Source organism: Psammomys obesus, unplaced genomic scaffold, assembly GCF_907164565.1.
Source record: "Psammomys obesus unplaced genomic scaffold, mPsaObe1.curated_primary_1811, whole genome shotgun sequence".
Lineage (NCBI taxonomy): Eukaryota > Metazoa > Chordata > Mammalia > Rodentia > Muridae > Psammomys > Psammomys obesus.
The window spans coordinates 969,760-993,968 of record NW_026596092.1 but is presented as its reverse complement, the minus strand read 5'-3'; the positions used below and the strand labels follow the sequence as shown (position 1 = coordinate 993,968).

Below are 24,209 nucleotides of genomic sequence, written 5' to 3'. Positions count from 1 at the left end.
TCTGTGACCGCCATGGACACAGGTTTTTAAGGTCATAAAGTATGCTGTTAGGTGTTTGAGAAAGCAGGAATAAATCTTTTAAACCCTACCTGTGAAATTCATTTTCATCCATAGATATATAAAATTGACTCTTTTTAGATTTTTTTCAAACTTGGGAGTGAGGCTGCTTCAAGAGGCTGCAGCAGGCACCTCTTCTCCCTTATCTTTGTGGAAAGGCCCCGTTCTTGCAGAGTCCAGGTCCCTTAGAGTTGCAGGGTGTTGGAAGTCCAAGTCTCCCAAGATATTTTACTGCTTACGAGCTTTGTCCACTCCTTTGTCATTGGAACCGCTCCTTTTGCCTCTACATCAGATTAGCTCGATTGATTGACACACACCTTCTGCCAGCCTCTTTCTTCCTTAGTCTTCGTAAACTGTGACAGTGATCAGGTGGCAGGAAAACAGGGCAAGTGTCTGGGACCTTTGCAGTCTGGGGGGGGGGGGCTGATGTCTTCTTTTTCTTTCTTTTTTTCTTTTCTTTTTTTTGCTTTCTCTGTGTAGCCTTGGCTGTCCTGGACTCACTTTGTAGACCAGGTTGGCCTCACAGAGATCTACCTGTCTCTGCCTCCCTGATTCCTGGCTTGGGCTAATGTCTTTTGCACATGGTCTGTGTTGACCTTGTAAGGGCAACTTGGTTCCCCCCACACTTGTCTGGGGTGTGTCTAACAGGAAAAGTTTCCAGATGCACATAAGACCCTGTGAGCACAGTGAGCACATCCCGTTGGAAACCCTGCAGCGTCTCTGGGATAGTCATCAGGCACAGATGGTAAAAGCCCCTGCAAAGAGAGAGGAGGCTTTGGAGTGCCCAGACCCAGCCAGAGAGGGTCTCCTGGGATTCCCAGCTTCTTGTCTATCACGGTTTCTGCTTTACTCCCTGAAAAGAGAGTGTACTGTCTCCCTCACTAGCTATGGGAGCTGGGGTGAGCCCCATCACGAGATGAGGGCTATACCAGGAATGTCTAGGGCTGAGCCCTTGTTCCAATATGTCAGTCAGAGCTCCAGAACAGTGAATGGATATGGGTAATGTCTCCTGTCTGGGTTGCGCAGTGAACATCCCTGCCAGTCCGAGCCCTCAGAATAGCTCTTTCTCCCAACCATACCGGCAGGACTGGCACCAGTTCACAGCCACAGGGGTACTTTAAAAAGAGAAAAAATCCATTTATCCTAGAAGCCCCCCCCCCCCAAAGCCAGTGTTTCTATACCATGGAAAAACAAATCGCTATAAACTGTGGAATTCAGAGATTCTATCACTTCATCTGAGACCATTTTAGCCAGTTAGGAGTCAGTCCCCTGACCTTCCCAGCCAGGACAGGGCTGTGCAGGCGAGAGAGCCTTCTGTGCTGATCCCAGGAACACCTACCCCCACCCCAGCACTGTGTACCTGTATGAGGATAGGCGCTCACCTGGTGGCAGAGACCAGTACATGAATGTAGGAGAGGAAAAGAACTTGAGCGGGACCCCATGTCTGTCATGCAACCCTCTGAGCAGGTGAACCCCACAAGAACAGGTCTGTCCTCCACAATCAGGAGTCCTTGGACCACTAAGGTCCACCTCCCCAACACACACACACATGCGCGCGCGCACACACACACACACACATACACACACATACATGCATGCACACTTCTTTGCATGGACTCTGGGGTGGAGCCATGAGTGATCTGGAGAATAAGGTACCACAGGGAACTTTCTTGAACCCTTCCTGATTATCAGTAAGTGCCTCTTTCAGGCCATATGCCAGTTACCAAGATACATTTCTATATCAGAAGAATAAGGGGAATTGCTTCTGCCAGATTCTTGGTTGAATCACTAGATTCCAGAATCATGGAGACTTGGGTAAACCTGAGCAGAGGACCTGGGCCCACCATGGAAGTAGAACCCCTACCTTAGGATGATATCATGGGCCTTGTAGCTCAGTCACTGCCCTGACCACAACTCTACTGGAAATACCAGGCCTCAACTTGTAACCGCCCTGGCCTGGGTACAGAGACCATGATGGCCTGGAAGTATCACAGAACATGGTTGTTTGCCTGAACACCCACTGCCTGTCATGCAGCCACTCTCCTATGAGAAACTGAGGGCGAGAGAGAGAGAGAGAGGCTGAGGGCTGCCCTGCTCCAAGGACGTCTTACAGAGAGATCATGGAACACAGACATGATGAAGGGCCAGACAGTTTCCCTCACTCGCCATCCTTCGGCTTGAGCCTTTCTTTCACTACAGAGCCCACAGAGGCTTTAAACAACAGGGGTCACTACGTGGTGTGAGACGTGTAAAGTGATGTCAATTCTAGGGACTCTGCGTCTTGTTTTTCTCCCTAAAATCTAAATAAAGTCCCTGTGGAGAGAACAGACAAGTTGGACAAGTGAGAGCTGCCTGGCTGCTGGAGCCACAGGCGGTTTATGCCCTCAGCTTCAATGACCTCAGGACTCATCTAGCCTTTGCAGCCATGGGAGGGTGTATGTCTTGATGTTCCAATGACCCTGATCAGTAGACATTTGGGAGAATGGCTGAGGGCTGCCTGAACCTTTGGATCAAAGAGTCCTATCCCCTTAAACTCTCAAATCCATCTCCAGTGAGGAGGGAATCTGTTTCTCATACCTACTCTGATGTGATGAAGATAAAGAATTAACTCTTGCACCCATGCCAGCCCCCCTGCACCCAGGAGGATTCTAGGCATCAGAAGAAGCCACTTCTCCACCCTGTGGTCTCCCAGGTCTGCCCAAGTATTAGAAGGCCTCAGACTGAGATGAGAGCTGGAGGCACCCTTGCCTCGATGCTACCATGATGGCGCTGAAAGAGGCGGACCTCTTAACCATGTGATGCGTCCATGTGCATGCGCACACCTCATCCTTCCTCCGACTTTCCATTTTCACACAGGGAAGGAGCTGAAGGGTAGAAGGTTGTCAGGAAGATAATAGAGACAAGAGAGAGAGAGCACAAGCTATGGAACACGTGTGGCACCTGGACTGCTGGCCGAGGAAGGCTGTGACATTTGAGCCTCCAATGAGGAACCCCAAGGATAGAAAACCTGCAGTTTACAGGAGCTGAGGAGAAGGCCAAGGGCTGCCCTGCCCTGTGCTTTCTTATGGAGTGATCACAGAACACAACAGCCCATTAGGATGAAGGGCAGGAAGATAGTTTTGTTTAGAAATCTAAGGGCCATGTGCCACCAAAAACAAACAAAAGTGTGAGTCAGAGTGAGCTGAACACCCAAGGAGACCAAGCACCGAGACGTGCATGGGCAGGAGTGTGGCCAGGTGTAGGCAGCTCTGCCTGTGGTCTGCCAATAGACTGTCTGCCAGATGCCGCCTATGAAGTGCTTTCAGGTCCCTTACTGCCCTGCCCAGCTCTGACCTGTGTAGAATGGCAGAGCCTGAGGCCTACCTGCCAGAGGGGGAGTTACTGTCAAAGCACAAAGAGCAGCTTCAGCAGCTAGGGGGTAGAACGCCATTGATGTATGTTTTTGGGATTTGTCGCCTTTGTGACTGTCCACTGCCATCAAGCGTAAATGCTCCTCACTCCCCACCTGGCTGTGTCCCAGCTGGTCCCTCTGCGCTGTGGGCTAGTGCTCACAGACAGCATAGCTCTTTCCTTTCATCTCTGGGGCAGGGCCTGCTCCATCGCTGGGAGGTAGGACCTAGAGACATGACTGATGTCTGCGTTCATTTTGATACTTCCGGAAAGTGGGTATTCCCAACCCTTACCTGCAGGACAGACGGAAACACCTAATGAGATGGTACACAAAAGGCTTGAGCCAGCAAGTTCTTGGCATGTGCTCGGGGATCACCTCTATTTCCGGTCCCCAGGGAGCTGAGATTTCTCCCTTCTTATATGTGCATTCTGCTGGAACATTCTTCCCCCTGTGCAACCCCACACTCCCCTACACCAAGTACATGCATTTTTACATGCTCCAGGTCTAAGCTGTCTGGAAGACTAGACTTTATGCTGGAAGCCACACACCTGCACAGCCATTGTTCATGCTGAATGGCAGGTGAACCTTTCCATCCGAAAGCTCACAGTATCTGTGGACACTCAGCAGGAAGATGTATGAAGCCTCTATGGCCTGGACTTGGATGTCTCTATGCATTCTTTGCCCCTGTAATCTTGCCCCCGAGTTATCATCGCTGGCTGTGTATGTTGAACCTGAAACTTGGGCTTTAATGTCACTCTGCCATGAAAACAGTCTGACTTTTGTTTTCTAGGAGTTTTAGACTTTGAGCAAATCCCCTGTTGTCCAGCACTGGAAACATAGCTGGTAAATTGATTCAAGACAAAACTTGTGTTTTCTGGAAAATGCAGGTGTACAGTAAGGGGGTATGATGGAAGAGGTCCTCTCTTGCGCTGAGCGTGCATGCTGTGAGGGCCGTGGGAAGGCTTCAGGCCCCTCGGCGCCTGTGACTGCCTGACAGTCAGGTTTCACTGTGGACAGGAGAGATGACATATAAGGGCCTGGCTGCCTGCTCCACTGCAATGACAAGATGCCGCCAGCTGGCTAACATCAGTTACTAACCACACAGGATGGCCTAAGAGCCCATCCCCAATTGTCCTGTTGGGGATTGATACTTCAACATGCATTTTGGGCCATCCAAGTTCTCCCACCTTCTCCATATGCAAAGCTTAGGAAGGAAGGTATGGGCTGTCATTGACAGCTGCCCCAGAATGCCTGGAGAAGCAGACTGTGTACCCACAGCTCTGCCTCAAAAGCTTTACAAAGACCCTACTGTCCCATAGCTGGAAAATCTTAGTCTGTAGGACTGAATTAACCCATTGGTTATATGGGCTCCATCCTGTATGGTGTGTGATTACTGCGTCCGTGAGTGGTGGCTGCCGACTTGGTCTGCAGGAGCTCTTCGCACACTGGGGCCTGAGCTGGCCAAGAGTACTTAAACAGAAACCCAACAAAAATTCCATCAACACAGTTGTGTGGTTTCTCTTCATGCACCCAGATGCTGTGTTCCCGACAGAGCAAGGGGATTGGAGGTGCAGGGATCAGACATCAGTGAACCTTGGCTGGCAAGGTTGCTCAGCTGTTTATATTTTCTTTAGGCAAGCTGTCGTATTTCCCCAAATAAAAGGGTTGGGTTTCTGAGGTGCTGATAGCTGGTGGAGCCTGGAGCTGATACCCCAGAGTGCTACGTTTAAAATGGGAATTATTCTGTCTGTCTGCACAAAGGCCCATGGGATGATTGACCCATCCCAGGCAAAGAAGGCCAGAGCCCACCTGCGTGGCTCTGGTCCACAGTAGACACTGCAGGATCCCTCAAGCATAGACACATAGTCTGTATCATCAGGCCCATCTGTAGGTGTCACAAGAGGGGCCAAAGGACATACCCACATCACTCCAGAAGAAATATATCCACATCGCTCCAGGAGAGACACTCCCACATTGCTCTAGGAGAGAGCCATCTCATTCCACTTGCTCCTTTTAGAAGGTCATGCTCCACCCTGCTTCCTGTTCTAGTAGTCAAACCTATGGTGTCCTGCACCTTAGGCAAGCACTCTTAACCACCAAGCCATATTCCAGCCCGGTGGAGGTTATGGAAACCAGTGTGATATCTCTCTGGCTGAGACTTCCTGGACTCCTCAGGAAGATATACACTACGTTAATCCACGTGAGAGCTGGCCGCTCCCATCTTCCTCATCTAGGTGGTCAGTCTTAAGGCTCAAAGCCAACCTTTGAAGCAAGAGCTTCCATCTTCTCCTGGGTCCTGTTGAGGACCCTCTGGCTGCCTCCTCTCTCTTCACCTCAGTTACTCAATGGGCGTTTGTGAAATATACATCCAGCTTCCTGGACGAGATATGGGCGATAGGAATCAGCTGTTTACTGGCAAGCTTGTGTACAGGGCAGCAGAGGAAGCTAAGGCAGCTGGGAAGAACTGGCTATTTCCAGGCTCACACTATAGACCACTTCAGAAGAACCCGTGGCTAGCAGACTGAAGAGCAGGACCTCCTGGGAGCCTTCTGTGTGCCTATACTTACAGCCCCAGCCCCAGCAGGTGTTCAGCACAGACTTATTCCTTAGACACACACTGTAGAGTGCCTCAAATGTGAGCCACAGAGAATCTGGCTCTCACCTGGACCTTGTGCACAGCAGGCAGCCTTTGGAGAGTACCTGTAAGATATTTTAGAAGCATAGTTGCCCAGAAAGAGCCTCCCAGCCTGACCCGGAAGGACAAGTCCAGAGGCGAAACTCTGTGAGGTCTAGGAGTGAGTAGAGCACCAACAGAACATGACCTCCCCAGTGGCACCCAGATGAAGCCTGCTGTCCTCATAGAGAAGCATCCTCCACCCGCTCTTGCCATGTAGGAATGGAGAACCATTCGCTAGGCTTAATTCTCAAAGCCTAGTGGTGAGGAATGTTCTTCGAGACTCTTTGGTGCACAGAGCATCATTTCTGGGCCTGCAGGAGATGGGGCTAGAAATGAACCTTCCCTCATCACATGACTGAGCATCTGTTAATGATAATGTCATTGACACTTGGTTGGAGGAACCCTGGAGGCCAGTGAACCCCACAGGGACACAAACTCTGAGGTAGCTCCAGGTCACACCTGACAGCTGTCCTTAGACTGTATGAGGAGCAGGCTCCCCACACCCGCAACTCTATCTGAGAGTCCTGTGCCCTACAAGGGACCATGATGTCCAAGGCTGCAGGACCAGAGTGGAATGGGTGTCTGTCCGGTGCACACAGTGTCAGCTATGCCTGATGACACACACAGCTCTCATGGGCACACAGACTCAGCATTGTGTTGTGCCGGGTGTGAGGGAGCAGTTACAGCAGGAGCCAGCAGCCCACCTCATTCATGAGGGCGTGCTTTGTGCCTGACAGCTGGCCCAAAAGATTGCCGTTAATCCTTCATGCGCTTGCTTTCCATAATAAAGCATATATCATAAACTCGCAGCTTTGGTGCTATGATGTTTTCAGCGTGCCATTCCATAGCATGGCAGTGAGCTGCACTGCCCAGATGCCCTTACCTGCCCCCCCCCCCCACTCAGCCTAGATGGAGACATTGCGTCATACCCCTGCTTCCCTCTGGCGCAGGGGACGGACCAGCGCCTGGGGCTTCTGTGCAGCATACATTCTTTCTATTTCCTGACTAATAGGAAACAAGAGGCCCCTTCCTACCCGGCTCTCAACGCCACACGAGAAATGCAGACACAGGCGGTCTTCAGATGTCTAGCCCTGGGGCTTCTGTGGACACCGTGAGGGGTGGTATGGAACTTCATTTGAGGAGGCAGTTGTGGGGAACCCCAGAGAAGGGCCAGCAGAATATGACTCTTGGATCACTCCTCTGCCAGAGGGACAGGCCGCTCTGCCTCAAGCAGTTCTTAGCATCACCAGTGGCTTCCACCTTTGAGTGATATGTGGCCCAGCTGCCTCATTCATGGGCAGATACCATGTCAGGTGTGGGACTGTGACAATGTGCTTTGGACAGGAGGCAAGGGCCTGCCACCTTGGGGTCCGCAGGTGGCAGGAGACACTCCGTGCCCTCTCTCCCTTTGTGCCGACCCGTGCAACACTGTCCCCCAAACACCGGGCTGAACTCTGGCTTCGAGAGTGAGGGACATAAACAAAATAGTGTCACTGGAATGGTAATTCTCAAGTCTCTGTCCATACCTGTCCAATAAAACAGGCCTCAACCCCCAGGCTGGGAGTGTGGTAATTTGTGAGTAGAGCTGGTGTCCCAGTCCAGACAACCAATAAGAAGGAGGCAGAGGGCAGAGTGGAAAGGGAGTAGCAGTGAGGTGCCAGAACACCATAGGAAGTACATAGGGTCCCCCCAAACCCCAATCCTGGCTCATTCTGCATCTCGAGAGAGAACCTTGGCAATCCGACTGAGACTGTCAGGGCTCATGTTCCTTGTGGACATGTAGAAGCTCCTTGCATTCGTCTTGTCCCGGCGACCGTTCAGATCCAGGAAGACCTGAGGTGGTCAGCGAGATGTTCAGACAGTGCGGGGCTGAGGGATTTTTAAACAGGTCCTAACAACACAATCTACAGGACTCCCCAGTGCAACCACACCCACTGCTTGTCCGGCCTCTGGATTGCTGGCCCAGGTCCAGCCCACGCTCAGAGTCCCTGCCCCTGTGTGGCAGGTAAATTACATTCTCTGGCATTTACTGGGCAGCTGTGTTTGGGACTGTGCCTTTCATGTCATGCTGGGCAGTTGGGGTTGGGTTTTTACAGATCTTATAGGCCGCTTTATGGGAGAGTTGCCTTGGCCTTGGGACCTGGCTGGGGACACAGTGCCATGAACAGAGCAGCTCAGTCTGGAAATAATTCAGCCTTCAAGTCATGTCAGGTTTTCTTGGTTTTTGGGTTTTTTGTTTTGTTTTTTTAATCACAAGCTCTGAAAATGACCAGTCTTGTTTAGAATTGAACCTTCACATGCAGACATTGGCTTTGAGTGGAGGGACTCCTACCCTGACTCCTTCTTGCTGGTCTACTTCTGCTCTCAGTGACACTGGTGACTGTTCCCGACCAGGCCTGTGCTCACAGAAACTGGCTGGACACTGCTTTGCCCCAGGTGCCTCTCAGGGTCTGCCCTCTACTGGGTTCTCGCCAATTCTGGATTTACAATGTGGTTGAGCCAGCTGGACGGAGACTGAGTGGGGGTCGTTCCTGAAGCATGGCTTACCCCCACAGAGCTGTCTAGACGGGCTCGTGCCTGGAGCTGAGTTAGTACCTGAATAACACATTTCACTACAAGCTGTAGAACCCAGACGGCCAGGGGTTTCCTCCTCCTCAGCGGCTCCTGGGAGCTACAGTCCTTAGGAAGGGTGGGGCCCACAGCCGATTTCATATATTCGACTTTCTAATGTCAGAGGGATGGGTTTCCCTTCCTTCCTTTTTTGTTAAATGCCAGGATGTCCGCCACCCTCGTTCTTAGCAACGCCTCCCATCCCGCAAAGCAGTCTGAGGACATTCCCAGAAAGGAGGCTGTTACCTGCCTGCAGCTATGACTCCCATGGCCTAGGCAAGAGGACAGATAGGGTGGCTGATGAGCTGACCGAGGCCTTCACTGGAACGATTTTCTGGGCAGCACTGAGTGAAAGAGCACTTGCCTTGGGCCCCCTACTCCTCATCACCCCTTTTACCACCACAGCTCCAGAGGCAGCTGATGACTGTTGGGGCTAAGGGCTTAGTGGCTAAAGCACAGATGGGGAGGGTAATGGGGAAGACTGGGGAGGAGCGCTTCCAGATCCCACACTGATCAAGACACCAAGTGCCTGTCTATAGGCCATCAGGAGCCTGAGTCACCTCCATCTCAACATGCGCCTGGCCTTCTGGTGTGACTAAGTCCACTCCCCTCTCTCCAAGGGTGCCTCCCTCCTTTGACACCCAAGGGTGGCTTGGAGGTCAGCTCTGGGGTCCAGGCAGGTGGACCTTTACAGACCTTGTTGGGAGGCAACCCATAGAGCCCACTGCCAGGCACCTGTCCCTCCTCTGAAGCGCTTGACTCACAGGAAATGCTGGCAGCACCTCCCTTACTCTCACGCGGCCATCTGACCTCTGATTCCCAGCCAGTTGTCCTGGCATCATAATGTGTGTATCGTCGCTGGCATGAATCCAGCATAAGCCACCTGGTTTCCAGAGCCATAGTGGGCACATGTGGCAAGGTGTCATGGGCAGGGGCTCTACAGCCTCTCTTGGAAGGCTATTGGGGCACCACACAAAGATCAGCCCTGCATTAGCTGTTGCCCTTGGCTCACCCTGCTCAAGTCACACTCTCTGAACGAGCCACTCTGGGGTCGGTCATCCTGGGGTCACACCTGGGGTCACCTGGACTTGCATGCAGAGCACTGACTGGAGGACTCACACTACTTCAACCAAGTGTGGTTTTGGGGCTGAATACAAGAGTCTGAAGCTGAGAGTCTAAGCAGCATGAACCGCTGCCGTCCACCCTGATGGAATGTCTGTCAGCTTCTTCAGAGACACAGCCGCTCCAGAGCCTGCCTCACCCACTCAAGCCAGAAGTCTTAAAGAGCAGAATGAATGAAAATGGGATGAGGGAAGCTGCAGCAGCCAACAGCTCTGTTGCCTTCTGTGGCCATAGAGACTGAGCCGCTGATGCTTGAGTGTCCCACAAACCTATCACTGGGAAGAAGGCACACAGAGCAGCAAGCTACAACTTATCCCCAGCCCAGGTCCTGGCCAGAACCTCCACCCTACAGTGGGGGCCGTTCTGTGTGGGAGGCTGCCCTTCCCAGGAAACTCCCAATGGAGGCAGGCTTCAGAAGAGTTCCACATTCGTGGTTCACAGCAGCTGGTTGTGCAGAGGCCTGGTCCTGATGAAGAACAGATGCACATTCCTGCTGGCTCAGACCATGGCTAAAGATTATTTTCCTCAAAATGCAGATATGCTTTTATTTATTCACGGAGAAGCTGGGCCTCCCTTTGTGGCGTGCGTGTTTGTACGTGGAGTGTGTGTGCCTCTTGAAGAGGCCTCAGTGGTTGGGCCGTCCCTCACGTGGCTGACCTGCTGCCAAACCCACCCATGCATAGCGTGTGAAGAGGAGAGACATGCTGGAGAACTCTGTAGCTGCTCGTCGTGCGCATGGCTCACGCTGCACAGTGCCGCTGAGGGCCACCTGCAACAGTGGCCAGGAAGCAAATGGGAAGAGTCAGGTCCTAGTGTCTGCTTGCCACCTCTTCCTCTGACATTGTCTTTCTAATTCTCCTGTAGAAACTGAGCCCCTGAGCAGAGAAGCTTGCTGTCTGCTCTGGCCACGGCCTGGGGCTGGTTCCAGGCCACAGAGGCTGCATCTTCTCTGTGGCTCTTCCCTATACTGAGAGCCTTTTTGTTAAAAGTGGAGAGGGGAACTGGGAGGCCCTGCTTGGGGCCTTCTGTGGGTTTCTTAGGGCTGTGGGTTTCCGAGGGCGCTGGGGTCTCCTGTGGCTGAATGGCCTCCTGGGGCTGTGGGGTTTCCTGGGGCCTCTTGGTCTCTTCTCCTGGGGCTGCTGGTCTCCTGGAGCTGGCTGTAGACTCCTTAGTTGGGTGTGTGAGCCAGGAGGGCTGCATGGAGATATGGTACACTCGCCCACAGGAAAGGTCCTTCTGGTTCGATGTCTCCTGGCTTCTCTGCTTCCTCAGATGCTTATCCACCTCAGCTTGCTCACTGAATCCAACCCAGTGCATGCTCAGTTCCCACACCCGCAGAACTGACTAAAGGCATCGGTAGCAGCGTTACAGCAATACCTCCAAGCTGAAGTTTTCACTTTGATTGCTACAAATCCACGGGCCCTCAGGCCCAAAGCTCCTACTGCCGTTTTGCAAATAGGTTTTTATAGCACGCTAGTGCTGGGGGAGATTCCAAGGAAAATAGTCCTCTTCGTATTAGAACCAGCTGTGACTTTCTCAGCCAGTGACTCACCCTGTTTTTAATTGGGTGGGAGAACCGGCAGAGACAGAGGGGCTCAGTCTGGGCACTGTTTGTTTTGCACGGGGTATCCTAGCCACAGCGTAGCCTACCCATCTGCAACTTATGTTTGTTTAACTGTTTCTTCCCTCCTCACAGTTCCAATTATAAAGACAGAACCCACGGACGACTTTGAGCCAGCTCTGACCTGTGGACCAATGAGCCAGGGGCTTAGTGCTCTGCCCAGGCCCTACTATAGCCAACAGCTCACCATGCCTCCCGACCCCAGCTCCTGCCTCGTGGCTGGCTTTGCCCCCTGCTCACAGAGGAGCACACTGATGCCCACACCTCCCAACGCAAGCCCAAAGCTGCACGACCTCTCCTCTACTGCCTACCCCAAGGGCCTCACCAGCCCCGGCCACAGTGGTCACCTTGGACTTCAGCCACCAGCTTCGGAGGCCCCCACCATGCAGGAAGTGCCGAGACCCATGGCCATGCAGCCCAACTCGCCTGAGCAGCCCCCACCCGCCAGGCTGCAGCCGCAGGTGAGTCCACATCTGAACAGTAGCTGTTCCCTTGGTTGCCAACAAGTGCTCTGTCCCAACAGCCCCTCTTCTCCACTTCCGTCTGCTGCCCACGAGCCAACCTGCTTACAGCCCTCAGCCCTCCCTCCTGACATGGGCCGCCAGCAGCAACAACTGCAGAAGGTTCAAAGAAATGAATCTCCAGCCGCACTGCCAGAGGTGCGTGAGGACAGTGATCATAATTTGGCCCCTATTCCTGTAGTGATCAAGCAAGAGCCTGAGGAATTGGACCAGTTATACCTGGATGATGGTAAGTGCCTGCACTCGAGCAGGTGTGCGCACAGCCACTGGCTTTGGGAAGGAAGGGGTGACACGGGTGGAAGACAGCTCCCAAGCTGTGCAGTGTAGTGTAGAACTGTCTCCACACAGCAGGCTGCATGTCAGTGTTTCTGCTCCGGCCATCTTGGCGACTCCTGCCTGGGCCATATTGGCTCAAACTTAAGACTCTCAGATTTGGTGTCGAAAGCAAAGCCCAGGTTGACTGCCCAGGTCAACCTCAGAAAGTCACAACAGAAAAAGAAGGCCTCTCCCAGAGTGTGGCCATTGTAGTTCAAGCATCTAGAAGCTTCTTAGAGAAAAGTCTCTAAATGAACGCCTGGTTCAAGGCAGCCATGTAAAAATGTTCAGATGTGACAACACCGTGAGCCAGTGTGAGGCCAGTGGATGGGAACTATGCCAAGGTGGCTTTGTCAGCATGTGCGATCTCCTTCCAGGACAGGGGAGCTTGCTCTGGGCAGAGACATACCTGGATAAGTGTGTCCAGCTGTGCCCAGACCACTTGTGGTGGGCACAGGATCTGTGAACACTAACGCTTCTTTCTCTGTGGTGACAAGGTGTGCCTTTGTTCTGCATGTGTTTGTTACTCTTCTTTTGGATTCCTCACTGTCCCTGCTGAGTGATAAGAGTCTTCCTGATCACATGACTGTCACAGTGGCCAGACATGTGACTGAAGGCCAAGAGCACGGCCCACTGGGAGTGGGTTCAGTGGTGTTTTCCAGCTTGCTCGGGTTGTTTGTGGGAGTTGGGGCTCCCTCTGAGGCCAGCTGGTCTCCCCAGATGTGGGCTGTTTCCCAGGCCAGGTGCATAGCAGCACACGTGGAGCAGGTCCAGCTCCTCGCTGCACCTGGACTCAGGTGAGGCCCGGGATGGCACCAGGGCTCGCTCGACTCCACAGCTCTGAGGCTGAGGCCTTGCAGCCTCTCACTCGCAATTCCCTGAAATTCTGCCCAAAAGGCTGATGACCCTTTTGTTTCAAGGGAAACTCTGAGAAGAACATTTGAAAGAGGGTGCTGTCCTCTGGCTTCTGGGACTTCTCCTTGATGCCGAAGGCATAGGGTGAACTGGGTTGGGGATGAGAGACTATTCCAAGCTCCCTGTGGACAAGCCCAGTGTCACTCCACCCCCAGGCACACGGTTAACAAGGATCTTATATTCTGGGATTATAAAACTTCTTACTGAACATTGTTCTCCTCTATATTCCTAACTTAGAGCTTTGGAGGATTGATTCATGCAAAATTTTTGCTCAAAAATCTATTCAATTCTTGAACCTAGAACCTAGTGTCCTGCTCTTTGGCACATTTGCTGGGCATGCTCATGTGCCTCTGAATAAGCCCTCACAGACTTTTGGGAGGCTTCCTGCCTCCCTGGTTCTCTAATCTTTGGATCCGTGTTGGAGGACTGTGGCTGCCCTGAGAAGTTTCACTTGGACTCAACCTCATACATACAGTTCTCCTTCCATGTAACTGTGGGGCTGGGGTAACAGCGATGCTTCCCAGCGCTGCTTCCTTAGCAGGAAGAGTCCGCCTGTGTTCCTGGTACCTGCTCAAGTGGACACTGGCCAGGGTGGACACTGGAGACTACATCTAGACTACATCTCACCTTCTATGGTGCCTCAGGGAGGGGTGGTGTGGGCCTGTGGGAGCATTGTCCTCTGGTCAGAGGCCAGCCCAGAACTCCCACATCTGGGCAGTGCCCTCTGGCCCAGAGACAGGAAGCTGATCTTGGCCAGGTTTCCCACTGACCCAGAGGCCACTGTGGCCGACGTCAGACAGGCCTTTGTTGTGGGCATTGAATGAGAGCAGGTGAGCCTTTGGGGAGGAGGGGACACTGCGTCCAGGAAGCCACAGAGCAGAACTCGGGACTTGGGCTGCCCACACGTGGCACGGGATGTATTTTGTTGAGTTTTACGACGTGCCCTGAGAGAACATTTGAGAGTCTCCCATATCGGGGTGCAAAGAAGGGGTGCTGACTTAGAAAACAGGAAACCTCTAAAGGAAATGAAGGGTAAGAAGAGGAGCCTCGTATTAGGCATGGGGACATGTCCTGGATGCTGTGTCTTTTCCAGTGGGTCTCAGTTTTACTTCCCCAGGGAAGGAGCAGAAAGAGAGAGGCAACAAAGACAGACAGAGACACACACACACACAGAGAACGAGGACAAACTGAAACACTACAAAATCTAACTCAGAAAGTCAGACCCTGTTTTTCCAAATTTCTTGCTTGCAGTCATTCTTCATCAATTTACCCAGTGTGGAGAGCTACATTATGGAAGATACACTTTATTTAAAAGTAGGAAGGCCGAGGGGGTGGGGGCAGGGATGGGGGTGACCCTCTCCCAGTCATCAGGTTGGGTCCCTGGGACATGTGAGAAGAGTGTGGAGCAGGCTTCAGACTCCTGCTTCCTCCTGGAAGCTCACTCTCCAGCGAGCAGGAAGTGCCCACAACTGTCTCCAGGGCGGTGTCTAGTCTGGAGTACAGTCACTGTTGGAAGGGACACAGGGACAAACTGGTGACCTGGAGGCCCCCAAGCCGCAGGACACGTAGTAAGAAATCTGAGGGAGGAGGAGTGGCTAACTGATCACCAACAAGCCCTTCAGTGCCTAAAGGTCTCCTTTAATTGTGTCTGCTGGCTTCGGGGTTCACACTATGCCATGTTATGGCTGCTTGGTCTGAGAGGAGGTAGGAAGAGTGGATCTTATTTACGTAGTGGTTTTCATGTGGGTGGGTTGGTTTTTTTGTTATTGTTGTTTTGTTTTGTTTTTGGCATTTTGATTTTGTTTTCTAAACACAAAGAGAAAAGACAGTACTAAAGTATGATATCCAGTCTTTGAGAGCCTGTGAAACTCCCACACAGAAATTCTCAGTGTCAGCACCATGAGGCCATCAGGAAGTCAGTGCGGGGCACAGCACAGCCCCACACAGGGGCTACAGAGCCACATGTTAGGGTTTGGTACACCTCCCAAATCTCTCCTTATCTCAAGGAGTAATTTAAGTTACAGATAGAAAACAAATCCCCCCTTTTCCAGGAGTCCTTTTATTTCTACCTTTAAGTCTTGCTGAGAATGTATTTGACCCATTCATAAGCCGCAGTGAATATGTCTCTGTTCCAACAATCTGCATAAGACTAACTTAAACTTCTCACGGTTAGATTGTGAAGGTGTTACTGCTGTGGCGCTCACACGACTTTAAATGCAGGCGTTTTGACAGGTTCTGCCAACGCTGAGCGTTAGCTGTTTTTGTGCTGTCCTCTTCTGTTGCCTGTCGTGGTCACTCCACTGCGTGACTGTGCTCCACTCTGTCACACATGTGAGTGTGAGCATGCCCTTGCACTAAAAGTTCCCCCTTCGCGCACATCTGGGACTCCTAAGACACCACAAGGCATGCAGGGTTTGTTCCCACATCTGTGCAAAGGGGACCCCGCCACAGAACTGCTTTGGTGCCACGCAGCCAGCCTGCTTTCAGCTCTGTGGCTGAAGCAGCCTAGAGGCTTTAGCCTCTCGGTCTGTCATTGTGCTCCCCCCGCCCCACACACATACCCACACACTAATGGTGACCACCCCACGGTCCTCGCCACAATCAAGCCTTTCAGCTCCATCAGTGGCTGCTGGCTGTCCAGTAGTCTAGATGTCATTAAAACAACGAGCAGGTAGACAAGGCTGCCCAGCTGTGTCTGCTGGCTGCCTGAGTTTCTTTCACTCGCCCTCCCCTTCTTTCCTGAGCTTAAGCTGCTCTGGAAGAGAACAAAAAGCTTTCCTCATGGAAAGTTTGACTAAGCTGGCATGGTGCCCAGGCCCAAGCCTTTCCCCGTTGCTAGCAATGATGGCAAGAGCCTGTATACAGCGATCAAACACACCAAGTCATGAATACTGCAGACACAGGCCACCCCATGACAGATAGGAGAAAGAATTCAGCCATGCGCATATCTCACTGGGCCAATCCTTCATGCCCTGGGGTGCCTGCCTGTGAGTTGGGAGGCACAAAGGTTATGCTACACATCACCAGAGTCTGAGACTGCTGTAGGCACGGTAGACCAGCCAGCTATATAAGTAGCTCTTCGGAGTCCCCAAGGGAGGGATCTCCCAACATTCACCAGTTCACCAGGCCCAGGCCTGTAGCTGCTGCTCCAGAGCTTCCAACTTCGCTGCAGGCCGAGCAAATCACAAAAGGCTAATTCCAAGCCCTTGTGCACACCACAGAGCATCAGGCAAGCAGATGTTAGCATAAGTATTTCAGTTTATATCTAGATGTACTCCCGTAGAGCTGCACTGTGGGGCACGCAGTCAATTACCAGGAAGCTTGCTGGGAAGTACCAGAGGGCTAGTGTGTACTCCAAGACAGAAAGAAGCCGGGCCCGGGCCTCTGCCATCTAGAGGCTCTCTGCCCCTTCCATGCGGACAGACACAGGCAGCCAGTGGGATATGACCAGTCTGCTGAGTCGGACTTTCTAAACAAAGTGTGTTTGGCCACCATTGACCTGTACTGGAGCTGCTGCAGGCCAGCAGCCTAGAACCTGTGGAGTCATGATGTGCATCTCGGTGTTTTCCACATGGCAGAAGGACAGGCAGGACGAGGGCTATTCCACGGACAGCTACCACTTGAGGGACTGAAGTAGAGCATCTCTGGACTCTGAGCACTATTTCCAGTTGCATAGCTTAAACCGTATATGTTCTATGCAGAGTCCTTGGAGTTATCCTGTATACCATCCCATATAGTCTTCTTCTGGGGAGGGGAATTCAAGTGCATTGCTTTCCGCCGTTACCAACAATCATTATTAACAAGCCAAGCTTGTTTTCTTCCTTATATGAAAAGTTTCTGACATTATTAATTTGAAGTAAGACAATTAGGCAGAACAGAAAAAGCTGACAGCCGGGGCTAGACAGACTCTCTGGGCCGAGAGAGCGTGCTCGTTGGTGCCAAAGATCTCTCAGAGCTTCGAGGCCAGGAGGGTGCTCAGACACATCTCTGAGGTGGCTCTGTGGGTGTATCTGTGGCACTTCTGCAACTCCCGGCAAACTCTAAACAGCAGCAACATGTCCCTGTGTGTCTTGTGACTGAAGGCAGGTTTGGTTTTTTCCTTGCATGTGAACACTGCTCTCCTCCTCTAGACAGGTTAAAATCCTTCCAGAAAAATCCCAAGGATGTTTTCCTATATCTTGTCACTTCATAGAGCCATGCTGTGCAATCTAGGTGCATTTTTTCCCCACATATTTAGTTGGTTCTGCAGATCTGTACCACTATGTTGGCTTCAGAGCACAGAACCATCGAGTATGGGTGGTATTGAGAAGCATGTCCATCACATTCCGTGGTAGCCAGCATGAGTGTGGCACCCTCTGTGCCCTCTGTCGAGACTGTTCCTGAAGACTGGAGGGGTCCCTTACTCACCTGGCTCTAAGTGTTCCCGCTCCTGGAGCCACAGCACTTGTTTGAGGAATGTTCTCGATGTGATAGTGTGTTCTTGCTTCTGGGATCCAGAGGATCCGGGGGCCCAGGTGAGCTGAGCACGGGCGGAGAACAGTGGTGGCTTAATCATAGTGAGTGCCCCCCTCCATGCTAGAAACATCATCCTCAGCCCAGTGTGACCCCTGACGCTAACACCAAGGAAAACCTGTGGCAGCAAAGGGTGAACACCATGGAGCAGGCACTGTAACTTCTCCCATCTACCCCATCCTGCGAGCAGGAGCAGATGCCATTTCCAAAGGCAACTGCAACTTTGAGAGATGTTATTTGACAGTCGTGAGTGGCAGACTCCAGCATACCGTCTCCCCAGGCTTAGTCCACCGTGGAATATCCCCCCACCCTGAAACATGCAAGTGGACACTACATCTCTGGCATGAGCTGGCCTCAAGAGCCAGGGAGAGGTCTGCTAGGTACTGTGTTATTCACCACAGAATTCCTTCTAGTTCTGTGAGGTACTCTGGTATCCTGGCAAGGGCAGAATGGAGGCAGAAGTTTCTAAACAAGGGGTGGGTATCTCATATGCCAGCTCTCCTCCGAAGCAACAATGCTGGCAAATCTACTGAGTCACCACTGTTAGGATGTAGACTTTAAAAGGGCAATGTTGCAAATTGGAAAGCCAGTACTCAAGAAACCTGTTTTAGCTTGGGGTCACCCACCTCCATTCTTGTCCCATGGAGGAACTGATATCTTACCGTAGTCAGAGGCTGAATTCCCCCCAAACCCAATATGCAGTCAGAACTCAGGATGGTCTCAGTCTCAGGTGTGTTGGAAAACATCTGCCTTTGGCCACACTCACAGTGGTGGCGATGCTGAAGCTACTCAAGACTGTGATATCAGGGTGCAAGCAAGAGACCAGCCAAAGTAGCCAGCTCAGGGTCAGACGAAGCCCTACCATCCTCCATTGCCTGGATAGCTGCACGTGTGCAAGTGTGTGAGCACGCTCGGGAAGGGAGGCCAGGTGCTTGCCTCTGCTGCCTCGGGACCACACAAGCAGAAGAGAAGTCATGCTGGCCCACAGCCCGCAGTCGAAGGTGTGGCCGAGCATGCAGCATTTCCTGACAAAAGCTGGAAGATTTCATGGCTCATGACTTGGAGAAACCTCACAATCGACTGACCACAGACCAGGAGCTCTTACAATGTAAGTCTGAGCCCAGCACAGAAGCCTACCAAGCAAATAAGAACTTCTAGGAAGGGAACAGAACACTTGGTGTAACACCCACAACAGAGGCGGTTCTCCCCATGTCACTCAAAGCAGCCAGGGGACTCTTCAGGTGAGGCTCCCTGCTCAGGTGATATTGATTTGTGGCAAGCTGATGCTAAAACCAACCACAGTACCTGGTAAAAGTTACCACACAGACACATAAAAAAGTGATGTTAACATATTTTAATGAACATATTATAATTCCTTTCTTTTGTCTTAAAAGAAAACTATAAAACAATGATTATAAAACTGCTTATGGACTTATAAAATTAAAAAATGCACCATTTACATGACAGTAACACACAGAGGAATGGGTGAGGAAGAGCCACATCATATCAAAGTGTTTATACATTACTGAGAACTAGAATAACCTGAAATGATAAATGGCAAAGGTGTCAGGCCTAAGCGTGTCCGCTGCAGCACTGCATGAAGTGTGAAAAGACTGAGAACTGGGATAAAAAGTCAGAGACTGTCAGACTGAATTAGAAACAAAACAAAATAGGATCCAGCTATGCGTTTCATATAAAAGATGCACTTTTGATTTGAACATGACAGCAGGTTGAAAGTTAATGGTGGGAAGGGGACATCTTACCAAAGATCTCTGGAGCAGCTTGCACTGAGGTGCAGCCATCTTTTGTGGCTGCTGAAGGCCTGACCCAGGCTTGCTTACAAAGAGGCTTATTCAATCATTATTTCAAAGGTTGAGGGGCATGGTACCAGAGCAGGCCACTTGTTGGTCGGACTCCTTCTCAGTTGTGTCCCATCATGTCAGAGATGTTCATGGATGGAAACATCTCACCAGCTATGGAATAAATCATAGAGAGAGACTGGGACTCAATGGATCCTTTTAAAGGACAGCACCATCACATTCTTGGTTCCATCTCTTAATAGTGCTACTTCTCAGTATCACCTCCTGAGAAACAAGCCTTGGTTCATAGAGTAGCCTCTGGGGCAAAAGCAGTGAATATTAGATAAGACAAACTTCAATACAAAATGAGTGTTACTACAAAACAAACAAACAAACAAAAAAACAGTGATGGTGAAATTCCTTTGAGCATTTTATAATTGCAATAATAAATTGGTACATACAATACTGCCCCATAGGACATAAAACAAAAAAAATTATAGAACTGAGGGAATATGTAGACCCCCAAAACTCCTAGATGTTTCTGTACTCACCTCTGAGTGGAACAAACAGCTGCACAGAAATCAGCAAGGATATAAAATAAACCTGACCTAGAGACTCCCATAGGGCCTTCTAGAGAAGCATGCATGTGGAAGGTTCCAGAACAGAGTTCCTCCTAGGATATAAAGCAAACCTCAGCGAGTTTATAAATATTAATTTTGAACACAATAGAAATAAGTGTGAAACTGCTCCGGTTCACAGCTTATTGGTGGATTAACACAGTTCTAAGATCCTATGTATAAAACTAGCAAGCAAGAAATTGTAAGATAATTTGAATTAAAAGCAAATGATACGTGAAATATCAAGACTTATAGAATGCAAGAAAAGCAGCTATTTATAAGGAAATTTATAGCCTTAAATGCCGATATTAGAAACAATTAAAAAGATCACAAATTGATAGCCTAAAGCCTTTCCCAAAGACTCCTCCCTCGTTTCCTCCCTGTAGCACCCTCCCTCCCTGTTTCCCCTATTCCTCTTCCCCTACCCCTCAGAGAAGGGGAGGCCCCTCCCATCCAAGCATATCAGGACTGAGTACATCCCCTTCCACTGTGGCCCTGACAGGGGAAAGAGATCTAAAAGCAAGCTTCAGAGTCCATGTAAGAGTCACCCTGCCTTCCCCTTACTAGGGAACCCATATGAGGATCTAGCTGCCCATCGACTACATCTCTGTAGGGGCCCATGCATGCTCCTTGGTTGGTGCTTCAATCCTCATAGGCCCCCTTGGCCCTCGTTAGTTGTCTCTGTTGAGAGTGATGAACCTAAGGCAAGTCAAAGGAACAAAAGAACAGAGGTAAAGCAGAAAACAATGAAATTGAAAAATAAAAGAGAAACCAATAAAACCAAAAGACTATTCTTTGAAAATAAAAAATGATAAATCTTCAGTTTGATAAATAAAAGTTATACATGAAAGCTGAAAGTCCTACTGGCTTTTCAGCTACTAACAGGATTATAAAGAAATGCTAAAAGCAATGTGGTGCCCACAACCTTGACAACCTGAATAAAATGGAAAAACTCTTAGATACAAATTGCCTAAACTGACTCAAGAAGAAACAGAAGAATATGAATAGACCTATAACAAGCAGAGAAAATAAATTACTAATTTTAAGATATTAACATAAAGAAAAACTTAGGCCAAGACAGCCTTATTGGTGAATTCCATCGAACATTTCAAGGAGCAAAACTATACCGGTGTTCACAAGCTTCCAGGAAACAGAGACAGGGCGCACCTCCTACTGACTCTTGATTGTAATGTTATGTGAAAGCCAGAGGAAAGCATCACAAAAGAAACATAGACAAAAGCAGGATGTGAATTCAGAGGCAAAAACCTGTGACAAACCAGGCCTGGTCAACAGCACTTGAAGAAAAGCTGATACACCGTCACCGAGTGAAATTCACCCCGGCAACGTGATGTTGGCTTTTCACACCTGAAAAGCAATGTAGAATGAAAACAAGCATTGTCCAGTCATCTCAATAAATGGAAAATCCGAAGCCATCCAATCCAAGCGCTCACCTGATGAAGATCACCTCCAAAAGCCCAGAGTGGACATCATGCTCCCCGAGAATGGTAGAGCACCACACCCCTGAGGAAGGAATGAGGCAAGAAATCCACTTCCGCTTGCATCATTCTGAACAGGTCTGTGCAATCAGGCAAGAAAAAGAAGTTCAAAGACTAGAAAAAAAAAAAAGTTAAATGTCTTCATTTGTAGATATGTGAGCCCATATGTAGAAAATCCTAATAAATCTGCCCCAGAAGAAAAGAAACTGGATATTCAAAGTAATTTGTAGTTAGATATGAGATTAGAGTACAGAGCAGTTCCACTTCCACATACAATGAGTAATTTTAAACAAAATTATTGTTTTTATAATACGGTTAAAAGGATAAGACAGTTGCGAGTAAACTGACCGAAGCAGTGAGAGACACTCAGTCACCAGCATTGCGGACGGAGCTTCAGCTGGGAATAGGCACAAGCTACATGTCAGTCACGAGATGGTAAGTGACTGCGTGACAGCCTTCTCCAAGCCCATCTGTAGAATCAACACAGCCTCCAACAGCGCACAGCAAGATTGCCCCTAGAAATTGACAAAGTCTGAAAATTAGAAAGAATTTCCAAGAGTCAGAATAGCCCAGACAATTTTGAAACCAGAGAACAAAGTCTGAGACCTCACACTTGTAGATTTCAAAGCTTGCTGCAAGCCTCAGAGGCTAGGAAGACGGCTCAGTGAGTGCCAGGGCTTGCTGTGTAGCTTGAGGACCTGAGTTCAAATTCCCCCCAAACCCACCTGAAGGGCCAGACAAGGCCACACATGCATGTGTAAGCCTGGCATTAGGAGTAAAGGGTGACATGAGGCTTGTTGAGCACCAGCCTAGCTCTGCTTTAGTATCCTTGGAGATGCTTTTCCAAGGAAATAAAACACAGAGTGACAAAATAGGACTCCTGTGGCCTCCATATACACAGGCACATACACTCACACATGCACCCACAGCAAACATAAACCCCATACACAAAAAAATTACTGTAAAGTTATCGTTCTTAAGACAGTGTGGCTCGGGCATGAGATGGACACCAGGGGCGTGGGACCCAAAATTACATCCTTAGGTTTGTGGGAAACTGGCTTTTGACAAGGAGATCAAACCATTTGCTGGGAATAAAGACTAAGTTAGAAACAAACCAGCCCAGTGGCCTGGTTGCATATTCATATACAAACAAACAAGAAAACAAAAAAACATCATTTCACAGACAGGCACACAAACTCAGAGTTGACTGTAGTCTTAAAACTTTTTATGAATTTGAGAAAAATTTTAAGGCTTTCATTGGATTAGGCAAAGATTTCTTAAATAAACTAAAATTCTGACAAACGGAACTTCATTGAAATTCAACACTGTGCCAGCCTTGCTGACACAGCAAGACCCTGCCTCAAAAATGAAAAACATCAAATAAACAGGAATAAACTTGTCAAGTTACTGAAATATTCTTCAGTGGTACCTTGGAAGCCAGAGCACTGCAGTGTGTATAAAATATACTTTTGCGAGTCTAACGGGACCTAGGTTGCAGATCACAACTTCTGGCTTTGTGAAATGAGCTCTCTCTCTCTCTCTGTGGCCTATAGAGAGGCTCGAGGCAGGCTTGTATGTGCGGCACAGAACACCTTCCTCCTGGTCCTGCTCAGTTTGACTGTTGTGTTTCAGCATCGGGTCCTTCTCTGACCTCCTTCCCAGGCTGCTCCCTGTGGGGTCTCACACAAACAGGTGGGAAACAGTGGGTGGGGAGGAGTGACCTCTGCATGCCAAATCTGTCTTCCTTGAGAGCTCAAACCCAAGTACGGTTTTTATGAGTTCTGTTAGCCATTCAAAACGCTCACGGTCAGAAGAAAACGGCAAGTAGATGGTGTCTAGGCTGTCCCTATGAACCGTTTTTCAAGGAGTGTCAGAAGAAAACATCTTCATAGGATGTGAACCAGCTTTGATGTCAGACACTGTCCTCAGAGACCAGCCCATGGTCCTCATCACAATTGACTTCAGGATCACTTTGGGAAGCTAGGCAGAGGTGTGGCCTCCTCAGGGTAGGCTTCATGGCATGGGCTGACAGGGAGCTTTCGGGCTCCAGCTGTGGCGTCTCTGTGATGTCACTGTGTTTAGTTTTAGTTTTGAAACAGGGCTCTTCCTTCCTTCCTGATTATGGAGGGCCACTGACACTTCAAGGTGTCTGTCTCAGTAGCCCCCAGGCCTAGCATGCCTGATACACAGGACAATGGGCCAGGCATCCAGACCCTCCAGAGGTTATCTCCAAGAGGCTTTGTTCCCAAGCCACAGGCAGTGCAGGGAGCTATCCCAGTCGCTCCCTCGCTCCCTGCTCCCTCAGAGGGGGAGCCTTATCAGCCCTGTTCCCACACTGTGAAGTCTCCTCAGATGTAGCCTGTCCCTATCAGCTCTTCCAGCTGCTGGTTCAGATACGGCAGGAGGTTGGGGTCTGGAAAACACAGGGGACCAAGCTTGGGCTCCACCCAGAGCAGGCTAGGGGTAAGGAGGGAAAACTCACAGCTGTGCCTGATTCAGGGAAGTGGGAGTGGGTCCTAGGCTGGGGGGTTGAGCCTTTTGATTGTTGTGCAGGTC

The 24,209-nt window shown here is 50.2% G+C and overlaps 1 protein-coding gene across 2 annotated transcripts in view; it reads left to right on the top strand.

Annotated features, from left to right (window-relative positions):
• The window catches only part of Nfatc1 (nuclear factor of activated T cells 1), a 105,837-nt gene that overhangs the window by 63,169 nt on the left and 18,459 nt on the right, over window positions 1-24,209 (top strand). For both annotated transcript variants that reach the window (XM_055628019.1, XM_055628020.1), the window contains exon 9: window positions 11,554-11,939. In XM_055628019.1, the coding sequence (XP_055483994.1) occupies window positions 11,554-11,939 (386 nt within the window). The remainder of the gene's footprint in view (window positions 1-11,553; window positions 11,940-24,209) is intronic.